The sequence below is a fragment of the Centruroides sculpturatus genome, unplaced genomic scaffold (genome assembly GCF_000671375.1).
Source record: "Centruroides sculpturatus isolate CEXI.00-Female unplaced genomic scaffold, Cexi_2.0 scaffold1505, whole genome shotgun sequence".
NCBI lineage: Eukaryota > Metazoa > Arthropoda > Arachnida > Scorpiones > Buthidae > Centruroides > Centruroides sculpturatus.
This window is the reverse complement of record NW_019385739.1, coordinates 59,313-78,065: the sequence shown is the minus strand read 5'-3', so window position 1 is coordinate 78,065 and position 18,753 is coordinate 59,313. Positions and strand designations below refer to the sequence as shown.

The 18,753-nt window shown below is 30.7% G+C and overlaps 1 protein-coding gene across 3 annotated transcripts in view; it reads right to left on the bottom strand.

Moving 5' to 3' along the window:
- LOC111641680 (protein muscleblind-like) overlaps positions 1–18,753 on the bottom strand; it is a 129,345-nt gene that overhangs the window by 93,564 nt on the left and 17,028 nt on the right. For 2 of the 3 annotated variants that reach the window (XM_023387884.1, XM_023387886.1), the window contains exon 2: positions 1,928–2,356. In XM_023387884.1, the coding sequence (XP_023243652.1) occupies positions 1,928–2,107 (180 nt within the window). In that variant the 5' untranslated portion in view covers positions 2,108–2,356. Of the gene's footprint in view, positions 1–1,927; positions 2,357–9,004; positions 9,178–18,753 lie in introns of those variants that run through there. The other variant, XM_023387885.1, reaches the window with a different exon arrangement.

Sequence of the window (18,753 nt, the reverse complement as noted above, 5' to 3'; positions counted from 1 at the left end):
AAAAATACATAAAAGTATTGAATAAAGTAAACGTAATTTGAGTCAAAGGATAAAGTATAAATGTTTATAAATAGATAAATTGATGAAGCGACAGAATTAAGGCGCCAAACAAAATGCAATTGATTAAAATGAAGGTAAAGCCGGGAAAGAAAGCTTATGCAGTTTTTATAAATTACTCATAGAAAAAATAAAAATAAATGAGAATTATGATAATTCGTTATTTTCTTCAAACTGTCTTTTAATTATAATACGAGAACTGTGATTAATAAAAGAAAAACGAGCATGCTACAAGAGAAAGATTAAATCTTGTCAAGGACGAAAATAGATCTGCTTCTAATGCATGGCTCGATCCAAGTAATGATCTGCTCAAATCGGTAGTCATAAAATACAGAACCAGAGTCCTTTTCGATTAGTGAGAAAGGTTAAAGGTCACGGTGAGACCAGAGTTGATCGAAATCCTGTTATTTTCTTTCCTTCGTTGACAAATATCCAGCCAGAGTAGATTTGTCAGGCACAGGGGAAATGTCTTCCCCATGGGATAAACCGAGTCGAAAACTACCTACGTCCGGCTCCAACTAATAAAAAGCATGGCATGAGGGTCTTGGGATGAGTTAGACCTATCTGACCTTTCTTTACTTTATAGTTTAATTTCAAATTGTTATATCAAAGCTAGCTAGCCGGAAACAACTTGATATGTTATATGTTGACAATTGCTTAACTCAGTTTTTAAAACTTAATTACAATGCTAAACCTTCCGACTCTACTGTTTAGTTTTTGAGCACAGAATAAAAGTTTAAATTAAAAAAAAATCAAATAAGAAAAATAGGGGAATATATAATATTATAATTTTGTTATTATTGCCGCTCCAATTTGATTAAAATCAGGATGTATAAGAATCTTTGACAAAGAAGATAAATCTGTTAATTTTAAAGATATAACCGAATCGGCTTCTATTTTAAGAATTAAACAGTCCAATTCATTTCGAAAATAGAGAAAGCTGCTTACAGTTCAGATGTTTTGGTGAAGTGATCCCTTTTCCTAGAAGATATCTCATTCCATCCAGAAGTTTCTCAATTTGATTTCAACTTTAAGTTATCCTCAAACACGTCATTATACTTCAATTAATTAAAAACTAACGGAATGAGAAGGAAATTAAGAATCTAATAACAACTGTAACATTTTAAAATCTTGTACAAAGTATTGTAAAATGGGGAAAGACAGAGAGAAAACTACAACATTAAAACTACATTAATCCGAATCTCATATTACGATTGGGATCATCAAGAAGTAAAAGCTTCTCTTTGAACTTTTACGATTATTAAAACCTTTCCGAGTTTGTCGTCGTGCATGTATTCTCTTCCAGAAACAATGTTTCCAGTCTCCGATCTACTACAGAAAGTAATTAGCTCGCTAATGCGCCTCTACGTCTGGAACGTTACAGAAGAGCACTTCTCAGTCGACTGACTTTAGGATAGAAGGGATTAACGTCGTCTCTCAATTACCAGTGAACGAAAAAGATGAAAATACAAACCGGATGAAGCATTTCTTCGTTTTTTTTCTTAACTAGAATAAAATTTTCTTATAGCAGAAGGTGTTATTAAAGCTCAATCGATATGGGCACAAATTCGGGCTTAAGATGCAAAAGAGACGGATTCCACAATCAAAACCGAAACTTGAAGAGTGTTAGAGGGGTCATTCCGGGAGAGTGACCCGAATTAGACGGAAATAAATTACATACGAGGTGCAAAGATAAAATTAGAACATATCGAACCAGCGTTACGCGTCTATATTTCCGTGAATCCCTTTGAAGTCGCGCCGAACTACGCTCCAGCGCCTTTAGAGCATTCACACGTAACTTTGAAGTCACGACTGACGGAAAAAATCTTAAAATGACGACCGAATTTTGTAAGAAAAGTAAAGTACTCACCTTAATGGAATCGTAGCAAGCGATCACTTTTCCATTCTGTATCTCCACGTGAGTCGGAGGGTGGGCGAATTTACAATCACTGTCCTGCCTGTTGCACTTGTTACGTTGATATTCCCTACACACTTCTAATTGTAACCAACGGGAATCCTTGACGTTGCTGAAATTGTTGACCATGGCCATAGTACCGTCAGAACCGTCTGTGCCGACTCAGCGCGCAACGGTACGAAAGGATTGAGAAGAGCTGTTGCAATGGGCGTTCTGCTTGACGCGATGACTTCCCCCCTTTCAGGCACGAAGCGCTATTCGCTAAAAGCGATGGCTTGGGTTGACTCGATCCGGTTTTTTCCCCTTTGATCTGTTTTCTTCTCAGTCAGGTAGACAGATGGCGCTAGTGGTTGGCTGGACGGTTTAGTTGTGATTGAGGTGAGGCTGAAAGGAGAAGCCAAGAATCACATATCGTCACTTTCATTTATACATTAATTACTTGTAAACAAATATCTTTATTTCCTCTTATTCGAGTCCTGAAACTTAAATAAATATAAACGCCTGTTTATATTTATTTAAATTTTAATTTACAGGAAGTACTTATCCTTACACTCTTCTTAATACTTAAACAATTCCTCTTCTATAGCGTCAAGTGATCCTCACATAAGATTTTTAGCTTCAAAACAAAGACTACTTTTATCGATAAAAGTATTGCAAAGCTTTACTAAACTTTTCGTAAGATTATAACTACGATAAAAGTTTATATTTAAATAATTATCATAATTAAATTCTAATTAAAAATCTCTAAACGTCATATCTTCTATTAAAAATAGACATTTTCTAATGATTGAAGCATTTTAAAGCCTTTTAATTTAATTTCCCACCGGATATGAACACTATTTAATTTTTCATTTAAAAGAAAAATTATCACTTTAAAGCGTTAAATTTTCGGCAAAAAATATGGTTAAATTGCTAGAAGCTAAGAGTCTTCTAAACAAATAAGAAACTCCATTAATCATAGACCTTATTATTATTATTTTTTCTCCAACAGAACTGTTATTAAAGAGGAAGCTTCGGTATTATCACTAAAACAAATATATCCTACGATAGGCCTCCTACAGTTTATTTAAGGAAAACAAAGAATAACTCTTATAGGCCTCCTATTCTGATAACTCCTCTTTCCAATGATAAGAAAGCAGAGAAAATAAAAGGCTTTTATAGTTTCGCCACTCCACTTTTAATCGTATGATAGCTCATAAGTTTAGCAATTATATTGAAGTTATCACTTGAAATAAGATCGTAAAATACTTAGTTAAATTTTAAAATGTAAAGTTCATACATAAGACAAGAAATATGAATCTTTGTCTTCAATAATAAGTTTATGGGGCATTAAAAGTATTTGCTCGATTGATATTGACTACACTTCTTTACGAGATTTAATTTTTATGAATCAATTTAAAATTCGAATACATTAATTTAAAATACACAACTAATCTAAGAAATTTTCTTACATTTCCTCTCATTCATTATAGATTTTTGATATTAATTTAGGTCATTTAAGTAAATTATATTGTATTACTTAAGGTAGCGTAACATAATATTATAATTAAATATTGTTTTTTCTTCTTTGAATATAATGAATTCATACAACATAATTCACCTAAATACATTTAAACTATCTTCATTTACTCATTAACAACTACGTGAAAATCTATGTATTTTCTGCTTCCAAAAATTAAAAAAAAAAAAAAAATATTTTTTAGACGTTAGTAAAATGTGTATAAACTCGACAGTTAAAAATAAAAAAAAAAGGCGATCGTTTCCTGTTTAAATTTTCTTTTATAACTGACCATTAGCATAGAAGAAAATACTGTTAGTTTTGGCCTGCATCCGTGGATGCGTCATGCATTAAAGGCCTCTGCACCAAAGGAAGATACTGTTTATACCTTAGGTAATAAATAACATCAAATCGTATCCATCTCTTCTGGATTGCTTTCAAAGTAAACAGTATCTTCGAAGTGTTACCGTAAACGTAATACCATTATTGTATATCACGTATGCGCTACATTTCTTATGTCACGTCCGTCTTTAAAGCGAGCTTACAACATGGCGCAAGCTCCCAAGACGAATTTCTAAAGATAATTTCTTTTTTTTTTCTCTTCCTTCGGTTGATTTAAAAGAAAACCTGTTTTATATTCTTGATAATATTTAACTGGATTTTCATAATTCTTTTAAATGTAACACAGAATGTAGCCTAAGGAAGATCGACTTCGCAACGCAACTCGTTCTAACTGGAAAGAGTGAGATCGGTTTAGATTCCCTTTAATATATGCCAAAGCCAGTTTAGAATGAATAGAATGACCTCGTTTCTTATTCTTTCTATTAATATTAAAGTTAACAATCTATTAAGCAATTGTATGAACGAATGTAACGACGGACGGGCGCGATTTTAGGAATTACATTTTCAAACAGTTCAAATATATTTTAAGGGGAAAAAAAGCAAGAAAATATGTATCAAATTTTGTTTTATATATAAATAATTTTAGCTCTTAACAAACCTTACAATCGCTTCCAAATAAATTGTTTAATTATGTCTTATCAGTCCTCCCGTATACAAGTCAACCCCCCTATAACAATGTTGATAATTCCGTTTTATACGAATTCCATGTTGTACGAGTCACTTTGATTTTACAAATACATGAGCCATTCACAGCCCGGCACACGTATTTGTAAAATCTAAGTGACTCGTACAACATGGAATTCATATAAAACGGAATAATCAACAGTGTTATAGGGGAGTCGACTGTATATATTTTAAGCAATTATATAAATATATCATGCCTATTATTTATCATTTCTAATTAATATTTAAAAAAATAACACGTTTTATATATTATTTCATCCATAAATATGTTTTTTTTTTGTATTAAAATTTTAAAAGAATAATGCCTCTTTACGCAATGTTAAACTTCCTACTCTACTAAAAAATATATTATAAGTGTATATATTCGGCTTTAGAAAAGTATCACAAAAACCTTTAAAAGTAGCCTTAATAATTTATAGAGAAATTAACAAGAAAATATTTTTTAAAAAAAAGTCTTTTCAGAAGGCTTTTTTTTTATTGTGAAGTAGCAGAATGTGTTTCAAATTAATACAATAACCCACTGACAGATGGCAGTATATTTTTTCCTTCTATAATTACATCTGACATCATAAATTTTATTAAAGGATATAACTAATGAATATAAATCTTCGAATTTACTTCCTTTCTTCGTTATTATGGCCATAGTTATTAAACTAAATAATTAACTTTTAAGCTAAAATTAACTATTATAAAGTAAATGATTTAACGATTAATTTATATAATTAATGATAGCTGAAAGAAAATATATAAAAAAATAAAAATAAAAATAATAATATATTTTAAGTAAAGAATTCTTAGAATAAAAATAATAATAAAAAAAATATTTTAAAATGAATTTTTTTTTAGATTTTAAAGTAAAAAATTAATAAATCTTTAACTAATCTTCGGAGGATGTTTAAAATGCAACGAGCCTTTCTTTAAATGTAAAGAATCTCTTAAAGGCCTCTTAAAATGGATACATTGGGGTTAAGCTGGCTTTAAAACTTTAAACAATTAAGAAAATTAAAACTTATAAAAATGCTTGATAATGTGAAAGAGGTTCAACCGCTACAAATCTCTATCTCACAGTATTAATCTCACGTATTTGAGGCCTTATTTTTGGGGAAAATTGCGTAAAACTAAACCTTCGTCTTTGTTTGATATCAGATAGAATGAATTCTTTTACATTTTAAATATAAGAAGTGTTCTTAATTGAAGATATTTCAAAGATTCTAACAAACTATTTTCGTAATTCTTTTTCATTTATACTATTAGAGTATAGTCGACCCCCCTATAACACTGTTGATTATTCCGTTTTATATGAATTTCATGTTATACGAGTCAGTTAGATTTTACAAATACGTGAGCCGTTCACAGCCCGGCACACGTATTTGTAAAATCTAAGTGACTCGTACAACGTGGAATTCATATAAAACGGAATTATCAACAGTGTTATAGGGGGGTCGACTGGTATATTATGACTATAAAATTATATTAAAAAAAGTACAGACTTGAAGAATATCATATTAGAAAGAAAAGGAATAGAAACGTTAAAGTTAAATTATTACTAAAAGTTTAAAAATTGACATTAGTTCTAGAACTGTTATCTGAAATGGCTTAAATTAATACATACAAATGATATGTTTGAGTATAAAAAAGAAAAATTGTAAACATTTTATATCATATTAATTAACACGTGTGTTTAAATCCGAGGAATATGATATCAACATTAAATGATATGTACAGTACATCCTCAAGAGGTTGTCACCTACATAGGAAAAACTAAAGTCTATTTAGGGTCAGTACATACACGTGCAGACGAAAGCGATGCAACCGATTGTTTATCAAAATTTTCCAAAAAGGAAATCCTGTTAGTGAAGAATGTCGATTAGGCAGAACATTGTGTATCAGTTCTGTTCGTCAAACACTAAACCTTTGCACCTGGTTCGTCGTAAGGAAAAACATCAACAGAGAAAGCTATCTACACCAGCTGCGCGTTGTTCGACGCCTTTTAAGATAAGCCAGAAATTTTAAAATTTTCGTAGAATTCGAATGTTAGTAATATCGAAAGTTATCCACTTTATAATTTCTATTTATATCAAGTTAAATAAACCTACGTATTTGACGCTTTACTAAATTATTAAGTTACGATATTTTGCACTGTAAGTTTAAGATTGCTTGTTTAATTTTTAGTATCTTTTCTGAAATTGCAAGACGTTATTCAATCTTATTAATTATAGAGAAAAGTCGTGATGAAGTTTGAAAGAGGATTAAAACTTAATTTTTCAATCTTGAAACGACTTCCAATCTGGAGAACTGGTAGGAAAAAAAAAATATATATATATATATATAGGCCTATATAAAAAGTTAATTCGAGTAAAATTCTAAACAAATTATGATAATAATTATAGAAGAATTGTAAAAATTTCATGGTAATTAGGTATAAGATAACTTGAGAAAGGTTTAAATAATTTACAATAAAATGTTTGATAAGTTTGAATGTTGTAGCATGAACAGAAAACAATTTTTCTTTTATTTTTAATAAAATATAGCGATGAATAAATAAAATAGTGAAGAAAAATGGTTTCTACAAAATTCTTTACCTCAGTTTCCAAGAACGGTGAAGAATGTGGAATTTATCTTTTACATTTATCTCAGGTTATGAAGATAACGTTATAATAGACAATGTTATAATGACTCACTCATGACTCATGGAAATTTAAAAATTTGTAGTTGGTACAAGGGGCTCCTAAAAGTTTATTTTAAATATTTTGTATGAAATTCGTTCTACCTGTTGTCGATGCAATAAGTAGGGCATGAGTGTGTACGTTTTGTGCACTTTAAAATTTTAATCACTCTTTTAAATATCTTAACCTGGAAGAAACCTCAAAAACTCAAATGCTGAAAAACCTGTTGGACTCGTAATATATTACATTAAAAATCTAAACTTTCTTGTTTTATCATAAAGTTATATTCTATTAATCACTTATTAAGCATAAGACATTCTAGTCATCTAGAAGAAGACAAAAAGGAGGGAGGAAACAAGATGTTTACCCTCCATTTATATTTAATAGCCTGCAATAGTGGCAATTTGGGGCCACTGGAGAAGAAAATCGGAGGATTTCGGGGACGTCAAACCCACCCAGTAGTCCTGTGGGCTCCACCAAGATATTATCTGCCCCTCCCTATCACTACCGAGAGATGTATGATTGATGGCAGGAAATGGGGAACCAACCTCTTTCCACCTACCTGATGATATTTTTGCCACTGCCGCGATCGAAGAAGCCGAAGAGAAAAGGGATTAGCTTTCGAAATCATTCCTCCCAGTTTTGCATATTAATTCAGTTTCTGTGCCATTTTCTCATCTTGTTTGTCCAGTCGAAATACACAGGCTATGTCAATTTTATTTGACCTACGTGTTTAGTCAATTCCGTTGATATTTATTCTGATCCATTCCTACTTATCTAACATATTTATTTTACCATTTGCTTTGACATATCTTTTTTGTTTGTGCTCGATATTTATTCTTCCGATTCAATTTTGCTTTTGGCTTAGTCTACTCAATTAACTTTAATTATTATTATTTACTAGAAACAAATCTAAGTTCATCAATTCCTTTATTCTATTAAACAACGTTTTCAATACATTCTTTTAAGAAAAAGTTACACATATTTTACTACATTTATTCCTATGCTATATTTACTTTCTATTCTGTCCTATCTGTTCAATCTGTTACAGTCTATCCTGCCTGTTTGTCCGTCTATCAATCTTTTCCTGTCATGCATATATATATATATATATTCTTTTGCTATCGTGTTCCGTCTTCTCCATCTATTCAATTTACCCTGTCTTCAAGTTTCATCCAAAATAAGTTGAGCAAATCCTTTATTTTAAACTTTTAATTATTCCAGAGGATCTTTTACAACTAAATCTATTTCTTTTATCTTCTTTACGGCTCTTACATTCATTCAACGTTCCTTGTTATAACTTCCAAATTTAATTAATTAAGTTATCCTAAATAAATATACTTCTTCCAGTCTAGTTATAGGTTAAATATATAACACACTCGATACTTCATCCTATACACGAAATATTATTTTATTCGCTTGTTTGCCCAATTCAATTCTATCTACACGGAATATTTATCCTTATGCTCAATCTACCTTGTTCCATTTCTCTTCTTTCTACTAAATCTATTTCTCTCTTTCCTATTAATTTGTCACTTCCTGTAACGTTTACATATCTACTAACGGTGTAGTATTTCCCTTAAAACTCCAGTACATAAATTTCCTTTACGCGAACAATATTTTTTCCAATGACTATCCAAATACATCTTATAAAACCATCAGCAGAGGGTAAAACTAATAACAAAAAAAGCGATCATTTAATTTTAAAACCATCACAAACCTTCGGACACCTTTACTAGGGGAAGAGGAAAAAATAAAAAATAAAAAGAAAATAAGCGTTACCTGTTTCATCAAAACTAGATTACATAGCAGAAGGTAACAAATGACAACTTCTCCCAACTTTTAATGTTCGGCAACAGACGTCGTAAAAACATTTACTACTACCTACTAGACCTATATTAACTAATTCTCCGATAGCATTTACATGGCTGTACCTGAGAAAGAATATCGATCTGCAGAAGAGTAGAGGAAAAGGGATATATTGAAGCACGTCTGCGCAACTGTGAAATATCCCAACTCTTTTTTTTTTTCTTTTTCTCTTCTTCACTTTACTTGTTTCCTCTATAATTAAGGTGGGGGAAGACAAGGATGACTTGTAAATCAAATGTATCCTGTGGCACGTATATGCTAAACGACTTTAAAGGAGACTAGAATTGATGCCGGTATGGTTGTTACTTCTTCTTTTTTTTAGTTTCTAAACTAAATGTTAAATTTCTAAAAACTTCTCACTAAAATTGTGTCATATAGAAGAAAAGTTTAACGAAACATTTAAAATTTATTGTTTTTCATTTTACGATTCGAGTTTTACAAAATTAGGAAAGTGGCCCGAACGAATTTAAATAAGTTTGGAAAATGCTTAAACATTAACCGTCAGGCAGCATCCCGAACTTATTCTTCTTCGGAATCACGTGACTACTCAATATATAGAATTACCGGACATCTGGTAACCGTTATTCGTCAAGAATGGCATCTACAGACGGAAATCCCACGCAAAAATACCGCGACATAAAAAAAAAAATAACACAACATATAAGCACTTATATATAAAAAAACATTTTACATCTACTTTCGATATTTCTCTTATACACTTATATATATATATATATATATGCATACACTACCGAAAAAGTGGAATTCGAGCTATGCCGGAGTTCATGCGCAGTTTAGGGATGCATTAGAGGAGGGGAGTGCATTGTGTAGCACGTGACATCCATCCAGACGTCGACCGATGTGGGTGTCGACGTGAAAACAATTGAGGTCGAGGTTCTAATAAACAAAAATTTCAACGTTTCGATAATATTCTTTTCTCCTCCAGGGAAATAAAAAAATATATAAGTAAATTATTTATTACGTATAAACAAGATGTATATCGTAGGCCTACTGTATATAGATACATATAATGTTTTTTTTATTTTTTTATTTTTTCCCCTACCCCCTTGTTATTATTCTAAACGGGATCGTAGAAGTGAAGAGTAATTATAAAATGGCACGAAAATATAAAAAAAATCGATAGGCTCAGTCGGTGTCAGGATGTTGCTTCCAGCTGAGTGCTGTTAGCGCATGCTCTTTAGATATAAATCCTTGGCTGATCCACATACAACTGTTCCGAGTGAGTCAGACTTACTTCTTGACAATTCTGGATCAGCTGGTCTGCTGGATCAGCCAAAATACGCGCGGCTCTTGAATAACTCGCTTGTTTGTATTTTTTTTTTTCTTTTTCTTTTCTTCCTCTTCTTTTTTTTTTTTTTTTAGTTAAAGTGGGAAGCCGGATAGCTTTGTAGAGATGAAAAATGAAGCCGCTTCGATTAGCATCTAAATAGGTCTTTCCAGTTTGGCCAATAATTTTTTTTTTAATTTTCTTTTCAGATTAAAGAAGGAAATCATTTTATAAGTTCATACGAGATATTATATTGTTTAATTAAATAAAAACGTAGGTGGATTAATAGAATAATGAATAAAGTAGAGAAAGAAGCGTGCAATGGTGAACGTCATTGGTGAGTAAATAATTACAAATTTACTTGTTTAATATTGCGATATTTGACGGAGTAAATGTAAATTTTTATATACGAAAAGCAAAAACTGTCATTTCTAATTATCTAAGAGAGTGAGAAGAGTTGGAGCCAAAGACTCGATATTTAGATTTATGTGCATAAAAAAAAAAAAAAAGAAAAAAAGCTATTGGATCATCTTACGTCTTTCATAATCTGTGACAAGATAATCATAAATCTTTCATCCATATCTAGTTAAAAGCCCGAGATTTGTTTTTCGTGTTACCAAATAAAGCTGTTATTTGATATAGAGCATAAGCGATTTTTGTAATTTATGGAAGTGATAAAAATTTATATAAGTCTCCAAAGGGTTTATCTTTCGAATAGAATGATATAACTTTTAATTAATGAGGAACGATTCTCGTTATTCGTCTGAAACTTAAGAGAAAGGGGAAAAGAATTTTATTAGGATGAATAAATACTTTTCAAGTTGTGGGTATTACTTGTAAATTTAAACAAAAATTAATAAAATTATTTTTTTATTCGATATATAACTTTTCTCTTTCCGTTTATTAATATATTTTCATTTTATTTTTTAAATAGTTTGACATTTAAGGAAACAATTTCCAGTCTTTCTTCTTCTTTGCTCTTAATGTTTTTGTTGTAAATAGATCCACTCCTTTGCCCCGAAAAACAAATTTTTCTTATAGAATTGTCGATAACTTTTTCTAATGTTCTAGTACCGTTTATTAAAAAAAAAACAATCGAAACCGTTCACTCGGAGAATACGAATCATTTTTTAAAACTAGTATCAACAACAGTTAGAAAATTCAAACTGAAGAGCCTATTCAACTCCAAAACGACGTCCATTCAACAGCAACTACTATACTAGGAAAGTGCACCATTACGACCATCGATGCTACTGAAGCATAATTTTGTTAGCAACAACATCAAAGCAACTGATGAGAGATACTTTTTTTGATTTCTTTACTCGGCACTTACGCTTTTTTTGAAAGTAGAAATTGAAGGGGAAAAAAATCCTTTTTTTAAAAAAAAATGAAACAAATCGTCTACGGATGATTTATAAACTGTACAAGATATTTTATTCGAATTTGTGTAGAATGACAGTAGCTCTCTTTCTCCGCTAAAGAAGCAAAGCGTGGGACTGCGTGCGGGACAGTCCATAAATAGAAATTACATTATGTGACAATGGAAGTGGCGCATCACGAAATGATTGACCTCATTTGCAAAATGCCCTATATTTCCACTAGATATCGATCTATCAATAATTCATTGATACAAATTTTAAAATATAATGACTTTAATTATTTTGTTAGTTAAATTTCCAGATGTCAAATTCCGAAACACTTCTTTTACAGATTGATTTTTACATTACTAATCCAAAATGTATGGAAAAATGTTCATTTCATTATCAAATGTTTTAATTTAGGCCTATATATATATAGGCCTAAATATATTAAATTTCAATTATACTTTTAAAAAATATATTAAAGAAGAAGACTCATTGTTAAATTTACAAAGGCTATTTATTATTTTTTCTGTGATAAACTTATATTATATATGTGTTCATATTCCAGCAGTCATTTCACATTAAAAATATATTTTAAAACACAGTTAGTCAGTTTTAGAATCTCATAAATTATAACATTTCTTTGTTGATTCACACCATTGAAGATCCCAATGTGGATAAAATCTCCTGAACTGTTAATATACTCGAAGTCATCGGAAATCCTAGTTAATATTTATTATCTCTATCTACCAATAACTTCCGATAATAAATTTCTTAATATATATATACAAATCTTATGTCACCAATAGAGAAAGAAGAGAGGAAGAGGAGAAGGAATTATTTTTCCACCTATCAAAGTTGAAAAATGGAATTTTGTAAAATAATAGCGAACAAAAAAACCTGATATTTATATTCCTACTTGTAGTGAATAAGTTTTCCATTCGTTTTAGTTTCATCCGTAACATCTGAAATTAGAATAGTTCTTTGTAGCAATATCTGTCTTTTTTTTCTGAATTATGAGACAAAACGAATTAACTCGGATCTAAAAGCTAAACGACTTTCGTTTTCGGAAATTATTGTTTCTTGTAGAAAAGGGACATTTTTATACAAGCGAGAAAACTGTATACAAGTTTGTATAGATATACAAGAAGGTTATCTATTTTTTGAGATAAATTTTGTAATTCTGGAGCCTTGGGAGTTGTTCTCATTTTGTGAAAAGTAATAAATGAAGAAGATATAAAACCAGTTTCATTTTTAATGAATATTTATGTAATTCACCTCAACATCTGAATTTTTTATTAGGAAGTAAAATACTATTAAATTCGACTTTTTACTTCCTCCTAATTTTAGACAGTTTCTTCTATTAACTACGTTGTTTCCATTATCTTTTCTTATAATTAGTATAAGCCTTAATTGAAATTGATAAAAGATTTTAAATTGACCGCATAATCTCCGTTTAAATTCAAAAAAATAAATAAATCTAAACTTCCAATTCAGGTTTCTCTTACATCCGACAGAAATGATGATTTTTAAAATATTTATCAACCATAATCTATTCCGAATAGATTAAATTATGTCCTCTATACATATTTTAATCTTAGAAACAATATCCATCATTATAAAATCCTGTATACTTTACAAGAATATTATAATTTATACAGTCTTAAAATTGTTTTATTCCTTTCAGATCTTATTTTAGATTGATTAAACTTGTATTTTATGACCTTTATTTTAAATCTGTCTTCCTATCTTATCAATTATAAAAGATAAATAAACTTGTTAGGCTAAAATTATAAATCATGTCAACGAAGATTTAATAAAACAGATTAAACGTATCAATCTAAGCAAGAGAACACTCAAATTATATATATATATATAGGCTTATATATATATTTTTTTATTAAATTTACGAAGAAGAAATAAATAGAATACAACTAAAATGATCTATTTTTAACATTTGATATAGGGTTTCCTAGGCGGATTGTGAAAATGTATTATGATTCTTAATACAAAAAATTACATTGTGCGAGTACATGATGGGTCTATCTAGCGCCAGTGCTTCTAGGAAATGCACTTCTTCGATCCGAGTGTGTGGCATTAATCGATTTTCGGAAAAGAAATCCAGATAAAGATCTGTTGACTAAGAACCACTTTATATAATAAGTCATTAGATTTTTCTCACATATGTAAATATAATCCGAGTCTTCTACAAGATTACATGATTTATAGTAAATTATAGATGCAAAGATGATAAATCACACGCAGTCTATATAGACTACTCCTCTAGGAAATTAAGCAAAGAAATGAGAAACAATATAACAGTAGAGACTTAATACATAATAAATGACAATGAATTAAATTGAAATGAAAAGTAATTTAGACAGAACTAAAAATATAGAGAACTTTTAATGATTGTAATATAGTGCTAACACGTCACTAGATTCGTAGTGAAATAGGCTTACATGTATAATAAATAAATTAGATCTATCTCTTAATGGTGCAGGTTACATCTAATTGATTAAAATACGGCTCTAGAGATAAGTTGGAATAAAATTTAATGTATATTTTTGCCGCATTAGTTAATAATAGTAGTCTATACAATTCTAGATAATAGATTTTTCTCAAAGTTAAATCGTTATATAGAAGTATACCAAATTTAAGAAATATGAGATTAAATATTAGATATAACGTTATAAACAGTAAACAATATTTATTTTTTTTTTTTAAATTGATAAATAACAGTCTACTTTCTTAAATCCTAATGATAATAGTAGTAGCAGGTAATCTATCCTTACAAAAATACAAAGCAAAAAATGTCTATTATGTAGGCTATTTTCTTTAAACATAACAATTTAAATAAATATTCTAAACAGACTTTCTTAAATAAAAAAGGTAGATATTCAAATCTAAAAAATAAAAAAAGATTTTAAATGTGCATTTTAATAGAAAGTTTATAGCTTATATTATGAGGTTAGAAAATAACTTTTATAAAAAAAAATCTTTTATTCAAGTTTTTATAATATAAAAATAAGTTGTGGAATGCTCTAATGCTCTTTTGATCGAATATCTCTACAAGTAAGATTAAAAGAAGTGAAAGAACGAAGAACAAAGATCAAATCATGGAAAACAAACTGTTTTACACGTAAAATTATGGAGAAACGTCAAGTAAAAATCCGGAAAACACGAATGTAATTATGGTTGATTTAATATAAAGTGTAGAAGAGAGCAAAGTCAACTTTAAAAGAGGCGAAACGACTGAATTACACTCGACTAATCTTATATTATATTACACTCGCATGTCTTCAACAGTAAGCGCAACTTATCCTTTCGCATAGAATTTTTTTTTAAACCAGATTATATATTTATTATCTATTTGATTTAAATACAAACGTCACTTCGTCTTTTTTTTTTAAATACAAATCGTCAATTTTAATCAACAAAACTGAAGTAACATAAAAGAGTTTACAACAGTAACCTGCAAGTCTTGAGATTTTAACAGGAATTATTTAATATTTTATGCTTAAAATAATAATAAAATTGTATAATTGCGAATACAATTTGCTTACTCAATGGCACAAAAAAGAAAAAAAGTCGACTGTAAATTCTTGCTACAAGTTTTTCGTAACAGAAACTAAGTAGAAGTGATAATAGAAGGGGAGTCAAACCTCTAACCACAACCGAAAATAAGCTTTTTTTAGCCATACACGCGACTTCCGTAACAAGATATCCTTTGAGTATTTTTTAGGCGGTTGTTAGAAAAAAAATTGTACAGGCCTCCAGCAACAGTTTTAATTCATCTTTATCCACTGCATATTGTTTAGAAGAGTCATACTTTAATGAGGTGTAAGAAGATCTATACAAGCACTCGAGGAGATTAAAACTAAATCGACTCTAGTTGAAGAAGAAACGCTTCCTCTTACACTTTTATTTGGTCGTGTTTAGTCTAAAACCGTTCTTGAGGTCATATTTCAGTCCACATCCTTCTACAGTGACGTCAAGACAAAGTTGTTGAAAGAAAATTGCCCAGATGTTTTGCCTCTACTCAATTGGTCGATTAATGTTGGAAAGATAATTGGATGGTCTGGCTAATTCGGCCGAAAAGGAAAATTAACTTTGGCTTGTGCTTTATTGGTGGTTAGATAAACTGCTTTGACAATTCAATTAATTCCAAATATGAATCATTCTGTTTTCTATTTCATCGTGCCTACTGCCTATCTCCTCTTAACTTTTCTTGGATTAAAGGCTGAGATTTTTTCTATTACTTTCGGCAATGCCTTTGTCTTTTCTTTACAAGAATTTATTACATTACTTTTACTTAAATCCACAAACTTTGCTCGATATAAATTATAAAAATTTTATAAAAATAACATTTCCGAAATGATCAGATTATGCTCCATGCTGACTCGATTCGAAATAAACTATAATTGTTTTTATAATAATAAGACGATAAATGTTATTATTCATGTATGCCACAGTAGGATATAAAATTTAAATTAAAAAATATATATTTAAAAAAAAAAACAACAACAGATGTAAGAAATACCCGAGCTAATTAGCATAAAACCTCAATTGGTTATTCGTGACGAAAGCATTTCTTATACTTATAAGCTTTGCTGTCATCAAGTTTAAGCAAAAAAGATTTGTTGACCAGATGCTTTCTCGGATTCGGAAAAGATTTATTATTTATCTTCACGTCACAGAAAAACATTTTTCTTTTTTTTCTTGTTTTATATCCTTCTGTATATTAATTTTCTGCCTAAAAAAAAAAAAAAGAAATAACTTGGAATCTTTTAGCAACTTCTGCCGAGGAGAAAGTAATAAAAATATTTCAACTGTGGACAAGATTAGGGCCTAAAACTTTAAATGTGTCTTCGGAAAAACTTGGGCAAAACTGTGGACATGTTTATGTTTGTTTACGTTTCCGAAGATAATTTATCTAATCAACGAACAAAGACCTTTGTTTAGTGTAACTTTCCTATTAAAGGATTAGCACGCGACAGCAGCGGCTGTTTGAAACATTTAAATATTTCCAATCGTTCTTTGTTAGCAAAGGCTTAGATGCCACTAAGAAATTCGAAAAGAAATTATTAAAAATTATATTTTATTATCCGATAATGGGTGGCGAGTTTTAAATATTCCGATATTTCTTAACGGTTTTTCTATTTTTAACAAAATCTTTCTGAGGTGATTTGCTTTTCATTTGGCAATTTTCTGCCGAACTTATCCAAGAAATCTGCGGATCGATCATGGGATGTACCGCGTCATTATCGTGCCGGGTGGCTAATTTGCTTGAAGCTTAACAGCGTCGGTCCAAGTTTGCTTGAGCGCAAGGTAGAGAGAAAGGTAGCAAAGGTTGGAAAAGGCACGTATTGAGATAGAAGAGAAGGGAATTCCCAGAAATCGCTTCCTTTTCACTTTCTTTTCAACGGAGTGTGCACAACAGAAACGGGACAGTTCACTTAAGAAGCTGTTTCTTGTTATGTGACCGCTCGCTTGTTACGTATTCTTCGCACTCAATCCCCTTGATTCAATTCCCGACGCGTTCCTTTGCCTTCTTTAGTATCCGCTACACACCAAGAAAGCTGATGGTTCCATCAACATTATCCTCCGACCGGGATGGCTTAGGATGTGTGCAGACTTGTGCCACCTCCGTCTGATGTGTTAAAGAGAGGAACTATTCAGTTGTTGTAAAGAGATGAGGTGCAGCTCCTGTCTTTGTATTCATAATCTACTTACGGGATAAACAGCTACTTCACGAAAAGATAAGTATTACGACTTGATGTCCCTTCTTCATCTCGAGGAGAAAAATGCGCTCTACAAAAACTTCACCCTTAAAGTCACAGTAAGAGAAAGCGTGGCCGGAGTTTAAATCCACGTCCAAAATTTAGAAAAATAAATTCTTTAAAATCTATTACCTTGTTAAAAGTGTAAGTTATTATCTTTTATATTAAATACGAAACCTTTTTTTTTCTCTAATTACGTAATGCTTAAAGCTATAACAGATGAACGATGAAGTACACACGACACCGTCCTTGAACCGACTTCAAGGTCAGCCAATGAAACAACTTTTATTTATATTCCTTCATCGAATAAATATTGAAAGGATAAACCATCTACATGACGAAATTCTAGTGTAGAGTAGGGGTTTAAGAAATTATTTTTCTTTCGTCCCACTTGCTGGAATGCAGAAAAGGAGCAGAGTCGGGTCGGTTAGTTACACGATATCTTTCGAATGTACCAGCGACGGTCTCGAGATATTTAGAGTAACTTCCGACGGCTTGTGTCGTTTCTAATAAATTTAGTGTCTATAAATACTCCAGGCGACTTATAAGGGCTCAGTTTCGATTAAACGGAGAGATTAGAATAACAAAATATTTGGGATCGTATGATGCTGGTCTAATCCCCGAATACTTTCGTTTAAATTACACAGAATATAAATTTCATCGTCAACAAACTGTACGATTTTAGGATCAGGGGTTATAAGGTTAATCTTTATAAAAATTAGTCCCCAAAGTATTAATATTTACAAATACTTCCGTCATTGTATTAGTGTATTGCATTTATAAAAATCCACGTTGAATGTATTTTATTTTTCTTTTATTTTATCGAAAACAAATTTAAAATCAATGAATTCAGTAAATAAAAACTGTCATGTTTGTTTACCTAAAAGTTCCACAATCATGTGAATGAAAAATCTGGAGTTGGAATTCCAAACTCGTAAATCTCGTCCAGTTAGTGGGAGCAATTCCTTTGAGGGAAATTAGAAGGGTCGTCCGTCCCTTAATTCTTTCCTCTCTACAATAATTTATGCTGGGACACGCATACGAACCGGGACCAAGGGATGAATTTATCACTAATAAGAGTTGTTATCTGTATTTGCTGCCGTCTGGTGTAGAAGTGGAGTAGACATTACCCAGACTTCCTAGAGGTTTCACCTCTCCTCCCACGGGAAATGGGTGAGACCAGTCGCAGAAATAAGGCCTTGCTTTTCGGAATTACACCACAATCACTCC